We start from the raw sequence: 18,248 nt of genomic DNA on the forward strand, positions 1-18,248 counted from the left end.
AAAAGCCATGGCATGTCTTTGTTTTTGTGCCAACTTTGTCTTTCCTTCTAGGAGCTAAGCATGCCGTTCTCAGGGGGGCAGGACAGTTTCTCTAAGTTCACCATGGAGATGGTGAGACAGTACATGAAGGAGGAGGAAATGCGAGCAGCTCATCAGTCCTCGCTGCTGCGGCTCCGGGAGAAGGCTCTCAAAGAGAAGACCAAGGCTGAACTGGCTTGGCTGGAGCACCAGAAAAAGTAAGGCAGCTCTCAATATATATAACTACTGACTGGCCATTTCCTTCTACTCTTCAATGTTTTGTTTCAACCTTACCACTCCCTTATTAAGTATTAATGGTTGAACTAATCTTCTGACATCAGTATTCTGTACAGTTGTTACTGGGATGTGGAAAGAACAGGACCTAGTTTATAAATGTGCTTTGATATATTTACACTGAATGTGGTTTGATTAAGAGTGTCACTGGAACAGTGGAAGAGCAGGTGTTTGTTGTCAGTTAGAGAAGAATGCCAACCATTCCTCTCTAGATCTTAATTCAGGAAGATACAGAACTGTCAAACTCTTTAACCTTTCTTTGTTTGATGTGTTTCTGAGGTCATTAGAGTTGACTCAGGCCATATTTTGTGACTCTGGGTACATGCTGTACTTAGTGATTTGTTTCCAGTCTAAGATATGCTTTGGCCTGAAGTCTGCTTGAAGTACCCACTGATACCAGTAAACAGCAGTGGCCAGATTTAATCAATCCTTTTCTCTGCATGAGAGTACCATTGCTCAGCAAACATTTTCTTACAATTTCTTGTTATTGTGGATTTGACAAAGGAGTATTAAGTAGTGAGCCAAGTGTCCTTCCTTTTGTGTTTCTCAAGTGGTGAGTGTGCTACCTTGGCAGAGCTTCTGCCCATTCTTGTGTGATCTCCTATTACCTGCCTTTTTACTTTGTCTGTCTGACCAAACTGTGCAAAATATTCCACCACAGAGCATGCCAAGGATTAAGCATGCCCTTCTGAAGAACAGGGAAAGTAAACTTGGTTTTTTTCACTTCAAAGAGTAAAAGGCCTGTTGTGCACTTTTTTCACATTACTTTATTATTATTTATTATTATAAAGTAATCTTATAACTTTATTTATACTTCTTCCTTTCAATCTATGTACAGGCATTTGCGAGACAAGGGAGAGGATGATAAGATGCCTCCTATTCGAAAGAGGCAGCGAGGTCTGCTGCTGAGATTACAGCAGGAAAAGGTAAGGGACGCCTTCTAGGAAAGTCCTGTTGAAAGCCATGTGTACCCACTAAATGTTTCAGACATGTAAATATAGGAATGGAGAACCAGAAGGATTTCTTACCTGTAGATTTTATTTGCATTTCAGTCATATTCAGCACGTTGTTGTCAAGGGTCCTTCTCTATCTGTAATCTCATGATTAAGGGATCAAGTATTAATTGATCTTCAGTTCTTTGTTACTGAAATTCAGCCTAGTTCCTTCCTCATGTAATTGCAGTCATGTGAAAGCCATAGCAAGGTCACTGCAGCAGCTTTGTGTGTGTTCTTGAGGGAGGTCTGTCAGTGTTCTCATGCTGAATCTTTTATACCTAAAAGGCAGAAATTAAACGTCTCCAGGAGGCGAACAAGGCTGCTCGGAAGGAGAGGCAGCTCATCCTCAAACAGCAGGCAGAAATCGAGCGAATCCGTCAGACCACCATGAAACTGCAGGAAAAGCTGAAGTCTGCAGGAGAAAACAAACTGGTGAGTGTTCAGCACAGAAGCTGGAGCCTTTCCTCTTCAGCCATGCAGCTTCAGTGTTTATAGGAATGGAAAGCTACTAGATTGGACCTATCACTTGGAAGTTTTGTCTGCCTGAGATGGTCTCACCACTTTATCTCAGCAGATTATGTTTAATTTCTTTAGAGCATCACTTAAGGAAATGCCTTTGGAGAAGTTAGAAAATGTTTTAAAGGCACAGTAGGCAGTGTTTGTTCATTCTCAAGCTGAACTAATGACTTGGGGAATGTTTTTTGATGCTTAGGTCTCTCAGGCTTTGATTTTTGTTTGATTATTTGTCAGGCCCAAAGAATTAAATATAAGCACTAACCCTAAAACTTCCTGCTGTGTGTGTTAGTGTAATTAATACTAAGTTTCTTGCATCTACATAGCAAAATGAGGTTTTGGTAACTGACTGCCTCCTTACAAAATTTGCAGAAGACACAAGTCTAATAGTAGCATTACAGAATGGATTGGTTTCCTGTTTGGGTAACTGAATTCTGGTGGTTTGTTGTTTTGGTGGATTTTTGGGGGGTTGTTTTTTTTGGTTCTGGATACAGTTAGGGGAAAACTTAAATTATGGAGAGAACTGGTGTGCTAAAAGCTTTGTGTCAAATAAAAATGAGGTTGTGAAGTTAAATGTGCAAGTGGACAGATTTAGTATTTCATGTAATCCAGAGATTACAAGCAAAATTAACACAATTTTTAAGGGATTTTGGAATATTCTTTTAATGCATCTTGTTTCTTTTAACCCTTTGATTGCAGGAGCTTCCCAGTGAGGATGACATCAAGCAGAGCAATGGTTCCAGCCCACTTCCAACTGATGCAGAAACACGCAGCCCTTCCCCAATCTCCATCTCTAGCAGTGAGACCAGCAGCATTATGCAGAAACTTAAAAAAATGCGCAGCAGAATGGATGAAAAGTAACTATATTTTTTTTTTCTTTTACAAGTTTGCTATTTTAATGGAACAAGTTGGTTTGGCCCACATCTGCACTAAAAATGGCCATCAGAAATATTGTTGATATCACATTTTGATCTGAATTGCCTGAAAAACAGCTGATGGGAAGCATGAAGAAAACTATATTAATCTTTGAATATAATAATTTAAAGGCTACGGTTCTTGCATGATACTAAGATTCAAACATTACAGCAGACCATGTGGTCAATGCTTTATTGTAGAAGATTTGGTTTAATATTCTTTGTACTTGATAGAGTTGGTAAAGGCACGTCAGCTTAAGAGATGTTAATGTTTGTAGGTACAAGGAATATGGACAGGTTCTGGCTTCACAGCACTTCTTGTCAGAGTTTCTCCTGCAATGAGAAACCTGAAGTCAAATGGTCAAAATGGTGCCTGTGTTTTGTATCTCTCCTTTTACCTTAAAATAAAAAAGTATAGGGAGTGAGACTCTGGAATTACAGTGCCAATTTTAATTTTGAGTTGAAATGTAACTTGTAACAGCAATTGTCTTATGCAAAAACCAGTAACTGAGTTTCAGATCTGGCTCACAGAAAGACACTGAGATTGTCAGGTATGTGATTTCTATCTAATTATCCAGCTGCTGAATATTACTTTTGATTGTATTAAAATCAGGATGAATTCTTGAAATATTTTCTTTATTAATGGAGGTGATATGTACGTGAGAATATATGTGGTTTACAGGTTGGAAGAATGTTGAAAATGTTTGTTAAGCTCCAGAGGAAATAACAACATCTGTGTGCAGTTCCTGGGTCTGAAAACCTAAAATGAATCTCCTGATTTGACCTGTGAAGTTTTAGATAAAAAATTGTTTCTGCATCCTTTTGGTGTAGAAATTACTTTGTGTGCATGAAACATCCCAACACTTTACCTGCTTGTGCTCATTAGTTTGAAGCCCTAAATTTTTATTTGAGACTAATTCATTGAGTGTCTGGCTTCTGCCAGTTGCCACAAGAAATTAAACAATTCTTTTGAGCTTAGAACCAAGATAGTCACTGCACTTTAGTGTGGATGAACTTTGGAATGTGTTTTCCCTTGAGACTCCAAACACAGCTGGATAAAAGATCACAAAGCAAGCAGTGCCATGTAAAGGCCAGCTGTCCTTGACTCCTTAGCAGCCTGTTTGCTTGCAATCATTTGAGAAGCACATTTCCCACCCATGCATGTGTTTGAGTATGATGAAAATAAAACCCAGCAGCAGTAAGGGAGGCTTTGGTGTAAGTAGGAAAAACTCAAAACATGTTGTAGTTTCATGGCCTTTGCGTCTAGCCTGAGCTGATTGCTGGTTTTTGATGCTGCTGGGATCTGGTAAACAGAACAGCCAAAATCACTGATAATTTAAAAAGTTTCTGAGGTGTCATATTTTCAAAACTAAACTCCTGGGATTCCAGGTTGTATGAAAACCGCCCCATCATCATAGTGGCAAATTCTTGAAGTATCTTTTGAGAATGGTAAATGACTCAGGATGGGGACTTGAAAAGCTTGTGTATTGTAGGCCATACTGACTTCTAGGGTTTCAAGAAAATAATTTTTTTCTTCTAATCTTATTTTTTTGTTAAAAGAGGGTCTTTATCTTATTTTTTTCCCCACAAACAGATTCAACAAATTTCAAATGGTGATAAAAAAATTCTGCAGCTTATGAATTTTGAGATACAGTATTCACACTAAAAGAGATGACAAATACACTTGTATATTCAAGACTTCCTTTGCCACTTTTTATCAGCTGCTGGCTTTGTGAATATTATTCTTGAAATATTACTTTTCCAAAATGTCTTAATTTCTAAGCAACACTTAGAATTGCATAAAGACTTCTATATTACAAGGGATAGTAGCAGATTTAAAGTATGTTCTACCTTTAAAGCTATTTTAGTCATAATTTGATTATTATTTTATGTAACTGGAAAAACTTCTCACCTGAAGAATACTTTTCAAACCAAGATTTGAGATGGAACAATTACTTTTAGGCAGTGGAAATTGTCTGTAATCTGTGTGGTCATGTGGTTTTGGTTTTATGGTTTTAAAAGTCTTGGATTGTTGTATATGTTCAGAGGAGGAAGTATTTTGTATAAGCATAAATGAGTTTCTAAAACTTGATTTTCCTCTTGTGCACTTTTTGCACACGTTTGGCAGGTGTTTTGGTAGTGATAGCAGTGCTTCTTGATTGAAAGCCACTGCTGACTTGGTATCATTTTTTTAATGTCCTGATTCATAAAACACATAAAAATAACATTTTAGATGTTTGGTGTGGGGTGTAATGATAGCAAGCTGCCATTTGAGGGGATCAGGGTAGAAATAAGATTCAAGGGCAGAAGCTGAATGATAAATACAAAGGAACTAGAGGAAGGAATTGGGAAAGCCTGCTATGCTGGATTTGCTGTGCACCACAGCACAGTGGATATCCTTTGGCTTCCTTACTTGGGAGGCAGCTTTAATATTTGTCTTCTGCCTAAAGGGGAATGAAAGAATGGCTCTTTTTTCATTTTCACTGACGAGTCTGTGTAGCCTGCATGTGAACAGGAGCATGCTCTGTCAAAGAGAATTAACCACTTTCCCCTGGCTTTCCTTGCATATGCAGCATTAATGATAATCTGTGCAATAACGGATTAAATGCTTATTTTCATTTGCTTTTCCTTAGTCTGCTTCTTAGCTTGCATTGTAGTTGATAGAGCTAAATGGAGCATGGTATTTTTCTATAAATTTGATAATTCATTAGGAATTAGCTTAAAATGGTAATAGTTTTAAGAAATACCATTTTAAGCACAGCTGTACGTTATGTATATTTCTTAAAAAAACAAACAATATTATCTTTCTGCAGTTAGTACTTCAAAGGAAATATATGAGTATTCTGAGATCAAGTCTGTACTTTGTTGCAAAAAAATCCCAATTAGCAGCTAGAATGTGAATGGCAGGCATATCTTGGACTTTTCCTGGAACTGTTAGTGTTTTAAAAGTAAATTATTTAATCTCTTTTTTTCTTTGCTCTATCACTGGTGCTTACCTTACTGTAGAAATAATTTTGCTGAGGTTTCGCCAGGCGAAGAAAGTGTGTTTAAAGTTTCAGACCAGCAAATTGTTGATACTGCAAAACCAGCATGCTCTTTAATACCAATAATATACTCTTCTGAGAGAATAGCATGAGAAATGTCAGGCTGAGATATGTTAACTGGTGCCTGTGGAAATCTGCAGCAAAGTAATAAAATTCTCCAAAATTTAAAGAAAAATACAGCAGTGTGAAAGTAGCTTGTCTTTCATTAACAGCAAATGAAGTGTTATAAGTGTATGTTCTATAACCTTCTGCATAACAGTGTATAGTTTTCGTACTGCAGATGTTGGGTATTAACTATACAATGTTAAATGCAATTAATTTTAAAGTTCTTTGCCAGATGCTATCCTTTTCTCATTCTTTCTGCCTTAATTGCTATCATAGTTTTAAACTCTTCCTCCTTATTTTGTAGACACTGCTCTCCTGTTCACTACTTCTTCTCTGTCTTTACGTCTCACCACTGGGCCTCTCTCAGTGTCTGTTTTCCCAACCTCCACCCCAAATTCCAGCTGTATATCTACAACCAATTGGTCAGGTAACTGTATATTTCTCCAGTGATAGACTCTTTGATAGAGCATGCTCTGTTCAGTCCTAGAGAGTGCAGAGGTTCTTCAGCAGTGGATGTGTTTGTCAGCTGGCTCACTGTGTCCAGATCTTTATCAATGACGTAGATAGGGGGATTGTCACAGTGGACACGGAAAGAACTACACGAGGACACGCTGGTGAGCGAAGTAGGAAAAAAAGGGGCGAGTTTATTTACAAAACTCAGTTTTATACACTTCTTATGGGGCCCGTGGATTGGAGGATGGAATTCCACCTCTCAATCCACATTGGTCAAGCCAACTGTCAATTGCCTTTCTCGTCTCACTTAGAAATATATAAACAATGAAAGGTAGTTAGCAAAACATGGCCAGTGTTTATAGTAGAAAGTGTGATAAGGTGAAATTTCTGACTCCAATATGAAGAACATTACAGAAGGCTTAGAAAAGTCTTCAAAACTAAAGTAACAGAGGAACACTGCACCCTCAGCACCAGGCTGAGCAGTGCAGTTGGTTTGCTGGAGGGAAGGGATGTCCCCAGAGGGAGCTGGACAGGCTTGAGGAGTGACTCAGTGTGACCCTCGTGAGGGTCAGCGAGGCCAAGTGCAAGGCCCTGGGTCAGGACAACCCCAGCTATCAGTGCAGTCTGGGGAGGGAGTGCATTGAGAGCAGTTCTTCAGAGAAGGGCTTGGAAATGCTGATGGACCAAAGGATTGGGTCTGACTCTGCAGTGTGCACTTGCAGCCCAGAAAACCAACTCTATTTTGGACTGCATGGAACAACAGCAGGTCGAGGGAGGGGGTTCTACCCCTCTGCTCCACTCTGGTGAGACCCCACCTGCAGTCCTGTGTCCAGCTGTGGGGTCCCCAGTGTGAGAAAGATGTGAACCTGTAGGGACAGGTCCAGGGGAAGCCACAAAAAAAGAAAGAGAGGGAACTATAAAAAAGGCTGAGAAAGTTGGGCTTGTTCAGTCTGGAGAAGAGAAGGCTCCAGGGAGACCTTACTGTGCCTTTTCAGCATATACAGTGAGGTTATAAGAAAAATGGAGAGAGACTTAGCAGGGCCTGTAGTGGTAGGGCAAGGGCTAATGGTTTTAGGCTGAGAGGGTAGATCTAGATTAAATATAAGGAGGAAGTTCTTTGCTCTGAGGGTGGTGAAGCACTGGCACAAGTTGCCCAGAGAAACAACCTATCTCATCCCTGGAAGTGTTCAAGGCCAGGTCAGATGGGGCTTTGAGCAACCTGGTCTAGAAAAGGAGTCCCTGCCTATGGTAGAGAGATGAAGCTAGGTGATCTTTAATGTCCCTTCCAACCCAAACCTTTCCAGGATTCTAGTCTCTTATTCCTGCTGTGTTCTCAGTGGCCAACAGACAGTTCACTTTGCTCTCACTGTCTGGTTGCTGCTTCAGAATAGCTGCTGAAACCTCATTGTTTGGGCCTATAATCAATATACCTTCAAATGTACAAGTACAGTTTAGAGCAGCAGGTTAATACTAATATTTGAAATTAATGGATAACATGTGTGATGTTAGCACCAGGGAAACAGACTTTGAAATCATGCTGCTGTAATCTGAGTGCTGCTGCTTCCTCATTGCTCCCCCACATTTCCAGCTGCATAGATGCCAGATGTGCTTTTGCAATTTTTTTCTGCTTTTGAGGATAAATGTGTACGCTTGGTGTTGCAACTGGAACCCTCTAGACTGCAGTAAATATTAAGGCAATGCATCTGCTATTTTGTGGCTCTGGCCTTTAAAACCCCAGGGTTATGGAAGGGTCTGCATCTTTGGTCTGCTGCTTTGATCCTCCTCTTCTTGTGGGTTTTTTGTTGGAATCCTCTTTCTCTCCCATCACTTTGTTGTCTTATCTTTCTTATTAAGTAGTTCTTGTGTGGTAATTATTTTCATTAATTCCCCTCCTGTTTGTGGTCTTCTGGGTTAATTCATTTGACATCTGCTTTTAAGGAGTCCTGCTCATTTGAATCCATTTATTTCAGCCTTTCTCTTGCATTTTATTTCAACTGGAATTGCCTCTCTCAAGATCCAATATACTGCAAAACTTTCTGATGAAATCAAACAGTAGAAAGAAAGAAGAAAATGTTGCTTTTTGCATTGAGGTCACTGCAATTATGACCTCCAAAACAAGTTCCAGATGCATGATCTGCTGATTAATTGGTACTGATGTGTGTGTGAGAGTAAGAGTGGATAGATCTGATTGTGCTGGTGAAAGACACAACGTTATCATGACTGTGCCTGTCATGTTTGTAATGCAATTGCTGTTGGTAGTTTGCTCTCTTAATGATGCCAGCCTGTCAGTTCTGCCTAAGTGTTGATGATGTTTGATGTTTGTCTATAGAAAGTGATAAAATAGTGCACAAAATCATGGAATCTGTCAGCTTGAAGGTGGCAGATGTTCCAGAGATTCTGAGGTGCTTCTCTTGTTTTTCACCTCCTCTTGTTTTGACCATCAGAGAGAAGATTGTGAGTGTCTCTAAGTGGCTTCTGAAACTCTTCTCTTCATGTCATAGCCTGTTCTCTTTGTCTGAATCTGTCTTAGAGGAGGACTTATCTGAATCTCAACCTTTCTGATCAACTGCCAGCTCACTTTTCCAGGGAACAGAACAAACACTAAGGGAGCAAACAAAAAATGTCCCTTAGCTGGCGAGACCGGCACATTAGACCTGCACTTGGCCATTCCAGTCTCTGTAAATAAAAGGGTTTTTTGAAACACGAGAGATTAAAAAGCACAGACGAGATTATTATCTGCTTAGCAGCTTAAACATTTCAGGGCTAAGTGCTTGGGATGGCTTGAAAATTATAAGGACATTTGCAAAAACAAAATCACACAAGTCTTTGAAGTCTATCACAGGTCTATCACAATTCTGCCTTCTACAGCACCACAACTTCTGTACCAATGCAAACTCTCTCTAGCTGACAAACTGTGGACTTTTTGCAGAGGGATTCTGTGGCATCTTAAAGCTCTCAGTGTGGGAGATGAATGGAATGATAGACACTCTTCTCCAGACTTGGCATGCCAGAGGAAGTGTGTGCAATTGATGTTGAACTTGCTTCCAAGTTACTGTCTGAAAGGTTAAGTGCTGTGGTTACTTCAGTGCTCAGAAATGAGACAGGAGCTGGCAAAGAGAACAAGTGTGTGCGCACAAACCTACTCGTACCTGCAAAATCCTCTGAGAGTTCTGTCAGTTCTGAGCTTTCATGGATCACTTAAGAGCTCCTTGTCAGAAAGAAAATATCTGCAAAGTTTCAGCATAAGCTTTCATTTTTATTTCTTCTTAAACTAGCAGCCAAATATGCTGGTAGCTGGGAGGAAACAGTCCAGCATCATTATTCTCTTGATGCTGTCAGCTCACAATTAAACATTCCAAGTGTGCCAATCCATAGAGATGATGCTTAAAGGAAGAAGGATTATAGCTCCAGGAGGACTATTAGTATAGAATCACCTTCTCTTATAATAACATATTTGGAAAAAACTGTAGGGCAGCTGAGGTTGCAATTTTTCTGTCATTGGGAAGCAAGAAAGAAAAGTTCATTTTTCAAATGGTCACGGCTTTCTAGAAGGTTCCAGTTTAATACCACATGTACTTTTCATGTCCTGAAATTGTGAACTTTTTCTGTTCAGTTTAATGCACAGTTTGTAGCACTTTTAATGATTTTGAAGATTTTTAAATGCAAACAGCCTGTTTACAGTATGATGTAGACATTACTTCTTGCAGAGGAAAGAACCCTTGTCTACTTGTGGGGTTTTTGCAGCAGCACATCAGAAGTCTGGGAGATAGCAGTTATTGTGGATATTATCCTAGAAAACAAACTGAACAGCTGCACTCCTGGGAGTGGTGGCAGTGGGAGCTCCTTGTGTGGCTGGCTGGTTTCCATTGTGCTGTCTCTCCTGCAGGTTCCTCACTAAGCGGGAGCAGAAGCTGATGCAGCGCCGACAGCACGCGGAGGAGCTGCTGGAGTGGAAACGCCGCCTGGATGCCGAGGAAGCAGAAATACGGAGGATGGAAAAGCAGGCTCTGGCTGCCTGGGACAAGGAGCTGCTCAAAACCAAGATAGCCAAGAAAGAGCTGGGAGATCAGAGGACTGAGCCCAAAGGTAATGGGAACTGGGGGGAAGTGACACATATGACAAAAGTGAAGCATAATTTGACACAAGGATTGCTTAGGTTTGCAGTTGTTTCCTTTTCTGATATTTTGGTTGTTTTCTAGACACTCTTAGAATCTCAATTTCTGCACTCTGTTGCCTGTTTTACACCACAGTTAAATGTGTATTTCTCCTTGGCTATGTATCCTCCCAAGCGAGCAGTGCAGCATAAGCCCATTAGTCACTTCTACATATAGGTTTTAAACTGTATTTCTGTCTTTCAAAGCAGAAATACTGCAGTATGGCATGATCTTTTGCTGATACTCTTCTGAACTTACTCTGTTAAAACCATTTTCCCCAGTAGTGAGCAAAGTGTCTCTGCTTGTTAGCTTTAGTACTCTTGGTGAGGATGGCTCCTGTTAGGGGCCACTGTGCCATTGTCTGTTTTCAAAAAATTGACAGAATTTTTTTCTTCCCTCTGTTATTTAAGCAACCTGTTTGAAATGTGTAGTTGGGGTAAAGTATGCTAGGATGTAATCAGTATAAATGCTACTGTGAGGAAAAATGGAATTCTCAGATGTTGGGAGCTACAGCTTTACAGTTCTGTCTTAGGTGGATCATGCTGAAGCACAGGAAACTGAATTGCAGTGAGAGAAAATGATTGCAGGGATTTTTCTAAAAACATGTCTATTTTCCTTTTTTTCCCCGCTTTGCTGAAAGTAGGCAGTACAACCTGTGAATGTGCAAAGGGAATTCAGAGTAATGCCCTATTACACTTGTTACTGAAAGCAGACATGTGGTTTTTAGACATTGTAAGACATTTTAAAGATGATACATGTATGGTTCAGTAAGTTTCAATGAACAAAAATTCAGCACAAATGCTGAATTCTTATCAGTAAGTGAGAAAATAGCCTTGCTTTGTACTGATTGTATCTACTAGTAAGCACTGGAGCTTCAGAAGGAAAAGTCCTTCTCCCCAGCCCTTACTCAAACACTGAATAGTTCTGCATAGCTGCCTCAGTAATGCCATGACTCCTGAGGAACTTAGTAAACAGGAATATTGAAAACCCAAATTATTATTTTGTTTGTTGCCATTTGAGAGACTCATGATGAAATCATAACATTAAAATGTTTTCTGCAACTACTGTAAAGGAAGCAATCAATTCTAAATTCAAGATCTGGCCTGGAGATTATATGCTCCTCCATGACTTCTTCAGACTAATAGTGACTCTTGCTTCTGTATGGTCAACTGGAAGGACAGGTTTCCCTAGTAATCTTTGCGGAGTGTGTTGTCTGGAAAATGTTAGAATACTCTGAAAACCTCTTTATTTTAGCTATTCAGCAATCACTAAGAACGTTGGGCAGTTTACACAAATGCACAGAATTATTTGGGTTGGAAAAGGCCTTGTGAGATCCTAAAGTCCGACCTCTTACTGATACCACCTTGTCAACTAGACCAGGGCACTAAGATCCACGTCCAGTTGTTTCTTGAACACAAATCATAGCTTTAAATCGTGCTTCTCTGGTAAGCAGGCTTGTTCTTGCTAAATATTTCACCATCAGTGTCCAGGTGAGTGAAATAATGCTTATTTGACATGTACTGCTAGCAGTTACTACTTTATCTGCAGACAGCATAGACAGTTTGCCTTCAACCTTATGCCTTCAACCTTATGCCTTCAGCCTTATATGCCTTCAGCCTCTGCATATAAGATGGTGCAAGTTCTGATGTGCTTTGTTTTTTCTCTCATTGAATCTCAGAAACAGCTAGTGAGGAAGAGTCTCCAGTGCCTTCTTGCTCTCATCGGAACAGTGAAAGTTCTATCCCAGAAGATCTCGGCAGTCTGGCTGCTGAGTCTGTCCCATCAGAGCCCATGGGCCATGGGCAGCCAGAGAGCCCAGATCAGAGTACAATTAATGAAGAAATAATTTATTCTGAAGATTTGAAGTCCTCTACCTCGCCTGGCAAACTGGTGAGTGAGCTGTTCTGCCATATATACTCTTACACACTATCAGAGAAGTGGCAAGTACAGCCATCCCAGTTGTCAAAGCAACCAAATCTGTTTTCTGTGTTTGTGGTACCACTTCACTTTACTGTGAGTAATCCTTGTGATCAGATGTGTGCTTTGAAGTCTCAAGGAAATATTGTTTCCGCAGAGTTTAGATATTTTTAAACTTGCGGGTAGTCCTGCAAAGCATTTTGCGTATGTCACGTAGGTATGCAGTGCTAAGTGGTGGAACACTGACCCAGTTTAGCCAAGTGAATTAGCTGTAGGCTAGCTTGTTGCCATTTTATAAATTCTTCGAGGCCATGGAAGCTATGCTCTGTTTTTCCACTTTGCCTTATTTGCAAGTAATGTATCCCAAAGTGTAGCTATGGGATGAAGAAGCAGACCTGTAACCTAATGCACAGTCCTTTGGGTTTCAGGTTGTGTCTGCTTGCTGCTTAGTTCTGCCTTATGGTTCTATTCCGATTGTTATTTCTAGTTTGATGAAAATTTTGGTGAATTTTCATCCTGATAACTTTGCCCTATGCTCAATAAGACAGAAAATGCAGGGTCTGTGAGGTAAAAGAACTGCTTATCTAGACTTACTATGAATACTTTCATGGCAAATTTGCTGAGGACATAATAATAAAATGCTTAATGTGTGCCAGAGGTTACGTCCAAGGTGTCTTAAAGGTTTGTAGGATAATGTTGAAGTATTAAGCATCATTTTGGATGAACATTTGTTCTTTGAATTTTTGCCTGGCCTCAGAGAAATAGTGCTCTGTAGTTTCACTGATTCAGAATGTCATCTTGCACCCTTTCCATGAAGTGGTTAATTTTATTTGTTTATTTACTAGGAGTTCCTATTGGTGCAGATGACACAAATGTATTGAACACTTGTGAGTCAGAGCCATGCCAGTTCACTTATGTGGTAGTAGAGTAGTCTAAGCAGGTTTACAGAAATCTAGGCTCAAAGTAAGCAGTCAGCTGTTGCTGCTCTTGGTATTATTGTTTTATTGTCTAGCAAAGATTAAATTCTTCTTAAGATTGTTATATAGGTACCACTGTTTGAGATGTCCTCTTGTCATGCTGTTCTTTCCTTGTAACTGGCTCCTAATGACAGTGATCTTTTACTTTCAAACTGCAATTTTTTATCCTTTTCTTCTCTCAGTCTCCTCCCAAAAGCAGTGTATCTGTGTCGAAGCAAGACTCCAGCAAAGGCAGCCACAGAACTGGGGGACAGCTGCGTTCACCTGTGAGGTCCCAGCAGACATCTCACAACTGGTCTGATGAATCCTTATCTATGACACAGTCAGGTAAGTGTGATATCCACTTAGGTATTGCTTTTTCAAGGCTTTTGCTTTTAACAAATTCGAAATGCAGACATAGATGTGGGGAGGCAAATTCCTGGAAATTGCCAAGGCTTACTCTACTTGGTGGGAGTATATTCCCATTATGTAATTTGATCTCTTCAGCTGAAGAAGATCTTAATGTAAGAAGGTTTATATCTTCATGTAGAAAGCAGTACAGGTTCTGCAAGCACATGTGAAGAAGAGTCAATAGTTAAGGTGGTCCTAGGATTTAAAAATCCCTCCTTCTGTACCCAGCTCCAGAAACAGAACAGCTCTGTTACGTGGCAATATGGGAGAGACCTTTGGTCTTGCCCTGTCATGTGCAGAATCAGTGGATGCTTCAGGACATAGGAGCTTATTTTTGGAGGAGGGTTTGGTCTGTGTGTAGTAAAATAGGGCCTAAGGTGGCATTCTGAGCTATAAAATCTCCTGCATGGACTCACTATACCCTTTATCCAGTACCCAAGCTGGCTGCCAGTAACCGCTGAGGGGAGGATTACTGGAAGTGAAGCGGTACAGAGCAGCCCTTTCCCTCTGTGCCCTCAGTCATGTGGATTGCAGGGCTTCCTGAGCCACCATCCAGAGGGTCACCATCATCTGTTCCCCTGGGAAGTCTGTTTTGACTCTTTCCATGCTTTTAGTCTCTAGAACATCTTGTTTTCCACAGTGCAATTGACAAAGCACCACAAAATACTGCTTAGCAAATGAGATAGCCTCTTCCTTCTTGGTGTTTTTTTTTAATGGTAAGACTTCAGTGGAAAAAGAATTATCAGGTTCTCTTGTGTGTACTGGCTGTTGTTTATGATGGTTGGTAACTTACTGTGAGAAACACCAACGTATTTGCTCTGAGTAATCTGTGTTGGGATTCTGTTTGGAGAGCAGTTTCCAACACAGTGAAGCTTTCAGCACCTTGATAAAGTTATTTTAAAGCTCTGACTCTGCAGTCATATAAGGAAGCCATTAGGAAATGTAGAGCAGGCAACAGTGATCATGAAAATAAAACTGTGTAAAACAAAATATTGACAGTCTTTGATTTCAAATTCTGAAGAAAGGTGTAAGAGGCGGGAAGCCAATCAGGATAGTGCTGGTTTCACAATAAATCATTCCATTGTAAAGAGACAAATGTTCTGGCCTGCTGAATAGCAGTGAGGTCATTGCCCTGTCAGTCTGATGCATGCGTAGACAAGATTGTCAAAGATGAAAGCATGTGCAGATCTTTCCCTTATGAGTTGATCAAGAAATGCTTGTAATTACATAGTGGTCACTTACTGCTAGGGAGGAGCTGTTAATTACAGTGGCATCACAAAGTGCTCCTGATTAGCAAGTGAGATTCCATTCTTTTTGTTTGGGTTTTGTTTTTTTCTTAAAATTCTTTAAATGGTTAACAACAGTTGTTAATGTAAAAAGAATACAGTAGTTTGATTGCATTTACTGACTGTTGTTAAGAATGGAATCCTTCATTATGGTGGTTTGTTATGTTCAGAAATGAGATAGATTAGAGAAATGTCAGCTGTTCTGCTAGCTGACCAAAGCATATTGGTAACTGACTTTCTAAACTACTAAGTACAGTAATCAGCATTTATGAGCATCCAGAAAACATTACCAGTGATACTGAGCATTAGAAAAACAAACCAGCCAAATCCCTCCTCTTAGGATCTGCAGCTATAGAAAAGGAAGGGGCACATCAGCTCCAGTAAGTCTGTGTCAAAAGCTTTGAAGAGGTTTTGATAGTTAATTTTGGTAGCACCAATCTGGGACAAGGATCTTGTTTTGCACTATGTTGCTCTACATTTAAAACAAGAAGCAAGTGGACATGGTCAGGTGGGTGGAAAAAAATAACTAATGAGAGACTGAGGCAGTCTCTGTAGACTCTGAGAGACTAAGAGGAAATAAGGAAACTGTTACAGCAGAAATAAGAAAATCAGCAGAGTTATTGGTAGAATTGGGTTACCATACAGAGACTAGATCTGAGTAGCTGGGGACAGTGACAATCTCTGCATTGTTCACGCTGATTTCCCTTCCAGCTGTTGGCCAGTCAGCTCTGTATTTCATAGATGTATTTAGTCTAGGTGACAAAATCTGCATGGGCTAGAAACTTACACTTGGTTTGAAGCCCACAGTCCCAAGTGACATTCTCATCAATGAAGTGCACTCTGCAACTTGAAACTCAGTATTATGATTGTGAGCCTGTGTTTCAGATATATTTTTGGTGTGCAGCTTTGAGCTGTATTTTTAAATACATCAGAAAATGAATTTCCACAATATTCAGCATAACAAGCAGCTAATGTGGAAGAGCATAAATGTGTGGTTGATGTGAATAAGCTTGATAACAAGTTATTGTATCAGTGCCTATCTTTTAAATTAAGCAAGATGCAACACCTTTTTATATATTACACATGTAGTGTTTAGAATCTGAATTCCCACCTTAAGAGTCTTGCTATGTTAAATAATATGTTGACATTAAATCTTTTACATTTTTCTCAGACTATATTTTGTAATTACTGAATGATTGTTTATTGCTTTGCTTAGAATTGTTTTGTAAGGTGCAAGTTTGTAAAGACAAAACCAAAACTTTTTCAGAAACCACCTCTGATCAAAGCGACATTGAAGGACGCATCAGGGCCCTGAAGGATGAACTACGGAAAAGGAAGTCTGTGGTTTACCAGCTGAAAAAGGAGCAGAAAAAGAGACAAAAGGAGAGACTGAAGGCCCAGGAAGCCAGTTTGATCAAACAGCTGGAGGTTAGGAACAGAAGAAAGAAGGGCAAAATAACAGATTATTGCCTTGGATAAATCTTTATAGCATGGATGTTGTTGGCAGAATATTGTATCAACAGCTGTGAAAGACACATCGTTGTGACAGAACTCTGACTATTACATAGAATCACAGAACAGTTTGGGTTGGAAAGGACCTTGAAAACCCTTTCATTCCAACCCCCCTGCCATGAGCAGGGACACCTTCCACTAGACCAGCTTGCTCAAAGCCCCATCCAACCTGGCTATTTAACCATTTCCAATCATGAGCCAAAGCCTTGAGGCAAAAGTGTCATTCCCTTGTAAAATGTTTATCTGTATTGGGTTGCTAGCAGCATTCTGGGAGCTATGTACGTTTATACACATTACCATCTTAGCTGGGATTAAAGATTAGTGCTCAGGTAATTTGGTTTTGGAAGTAAAGGATTGAAATTACTAGGATCTGCAGCTGTCGATCTTGGGAAAGTTAAATAGATTGGTTTATAGAGAAACCGAGTGTATTCTTTATTCCCTTAATAGCTTTTGATTGTTGAACTGTAGTTGTGGCTTAGTGTATTAACAGCTGGAATTGTTTTCCTTGTGCAGTCATATGATGAGTTTATCAAGAAGACTGAAGCAGAGCTGAGCCAAGATTTGGAGGCATCACCAACAGCCAAACCTCAGATTAAAACTCCATCCTCAGCGGCTACTGAAAAACCTAAGATCAAGGCACCACCACTCCATAGGTAGCTGGGATTTCTCCTTCTTCTTTTTGAGATTGTTCTGGAACTGATTGCTGTTTTAGCCAAAACCATGGATGCAAGGAAAGCTGCTAACTGCTCTGCATTAAAGCACTGGACATTGGCAGTATCCAATTGACCTATTTGCTGCTGTCACCAGACCCAAAACAGATAAGATTTACCGTGTCTGTAATCTTATGCACCTCACTTTTCTCCTGCCCAGCCTTTCAAGCTCTATTTTCAAATTTTTTACAATAATTTTTTAAATCATAATTTTCTGTTGTGCAAGAATTCTGCCAGATACTTCACATGGATTATCAGCCTGAAGGCTTTTTGTTTTTTCCATTTTGGTCACTCATTATGTCCTCTGCACTGTGTGAGGCAAACCATTCATCCTTGCAACTTAAATCTGGTTTAGATCTGAGGTATTAAAGGGTAGAGAATTCAGCTGATCTTCTGCACTTCTACTGTATTTTTAAGCGTTTCATTTTCTCCAGCAGATGGTGCAATTTCAGTGCATTCAAAAAAAAAAATCAGAAACAACCCAACTTTTTTCTCTCTTTTGTTGGAAATAGATAGTTTGGTTAGTCTTCTAAAAAAATTATTCTCCAGGACTTTCCAGACTCTCCTCTGTGCCCATTCCTATTTTCTAAGGTCACAGTATGTTGACAAAGCAAACTATTTATGTTATAATTATAACCCCACATTAGTGTGGTGTTACAATTCTACATGCTTGTATTTCCATTTTTTATCTATTAAAACAAACCAACCAAACATCACCCTCTGGTGTAACTGTAACTCATGCAATTTGATTTTTCCAATTTAGGCCTGAGACAGCTAAAAACTGGAAATCACTAACTGAGTCAGAGAGATCCAAAGCATCTTTGGAATCCATTTCAGAACATGCAGGTATGTGACTGGAAGAATCCATACTAGAGATTAAGATCTTGAAGACTGACTGTTTTAAAATTCTTGAACATTTTCCTTCTTGATTCATGAAGAGATCTTAAGAGAGGATGGAGACTTCAT

The 18,248-nt window shown here is 39.8% G+C and overlaps 1 protein-coding gene across 6 annotated transcripts in view; it reads left to right on the forward strand.

Annotated features, from left to right (window-relative positions):
- Window positions 1-18,248, forward strand: part of CEP350 (centrosomal protein 350) — a 71,273-nt gene that overhangs the window by 37,813 nt on the left and 15,212 nt on the right. For all 6 annotated transcript variants that reach the window (XM_063406589.1, XM_063406591.1, XM_063406590.1 and 3 more), the window contains exons 24-33: window positions 52-236; window positions 1,151-1,238; window positions 1,593-1,739; window positions 2,520-2,677; window positions 10,223-10,422; window positions 12,169-12,380; window positions 13,567-13,711; window positions 16,328-16,488; window positions 17,086-17,225; window positions 18,046-18,128. In XM_063406589.1, coding sequence (XP_063262659.1) covers window positions 52-236; window positions 1,151-1,238; window positions 1,593-1,739; window positions 2,520-2,677; window positions 10,223-10,422; window positions 12,169-12,380; window positions 13,567-13,711; window positions 16,328-16,488; window positions 17,086-17,225; window positions 18,046-18,128 — 1,519 coding nt within the window. The remainder of the gene's footprint in view (window positions 1-51; window positions 237-1,150; window positions 1,239-1,592; window positions 1,740-2,519; window positions 2,678-10,222; window positions 10,423-12,168; window positions 12,381-13,566; window positions 13,712-16,327; window positions 16,489-17,085; window positions 17,226-18,045; window positions 18,129-18,248) is intronic.

This window comes from Prinia subflava, chromosome 10 (genome assembly GCF_021018805.1).
Source record: "Prinia subflava isolate CZ2003 ecotype Zambia chromosome 10, Cam_Psub_1.2, whole genome shotgun sequence".
Lineage (NCBI taxonomy): Eukaryota > Metazoa > Chordata > Aves > Passeriformes > Cisticolidae > Prinia > Prinia subflava.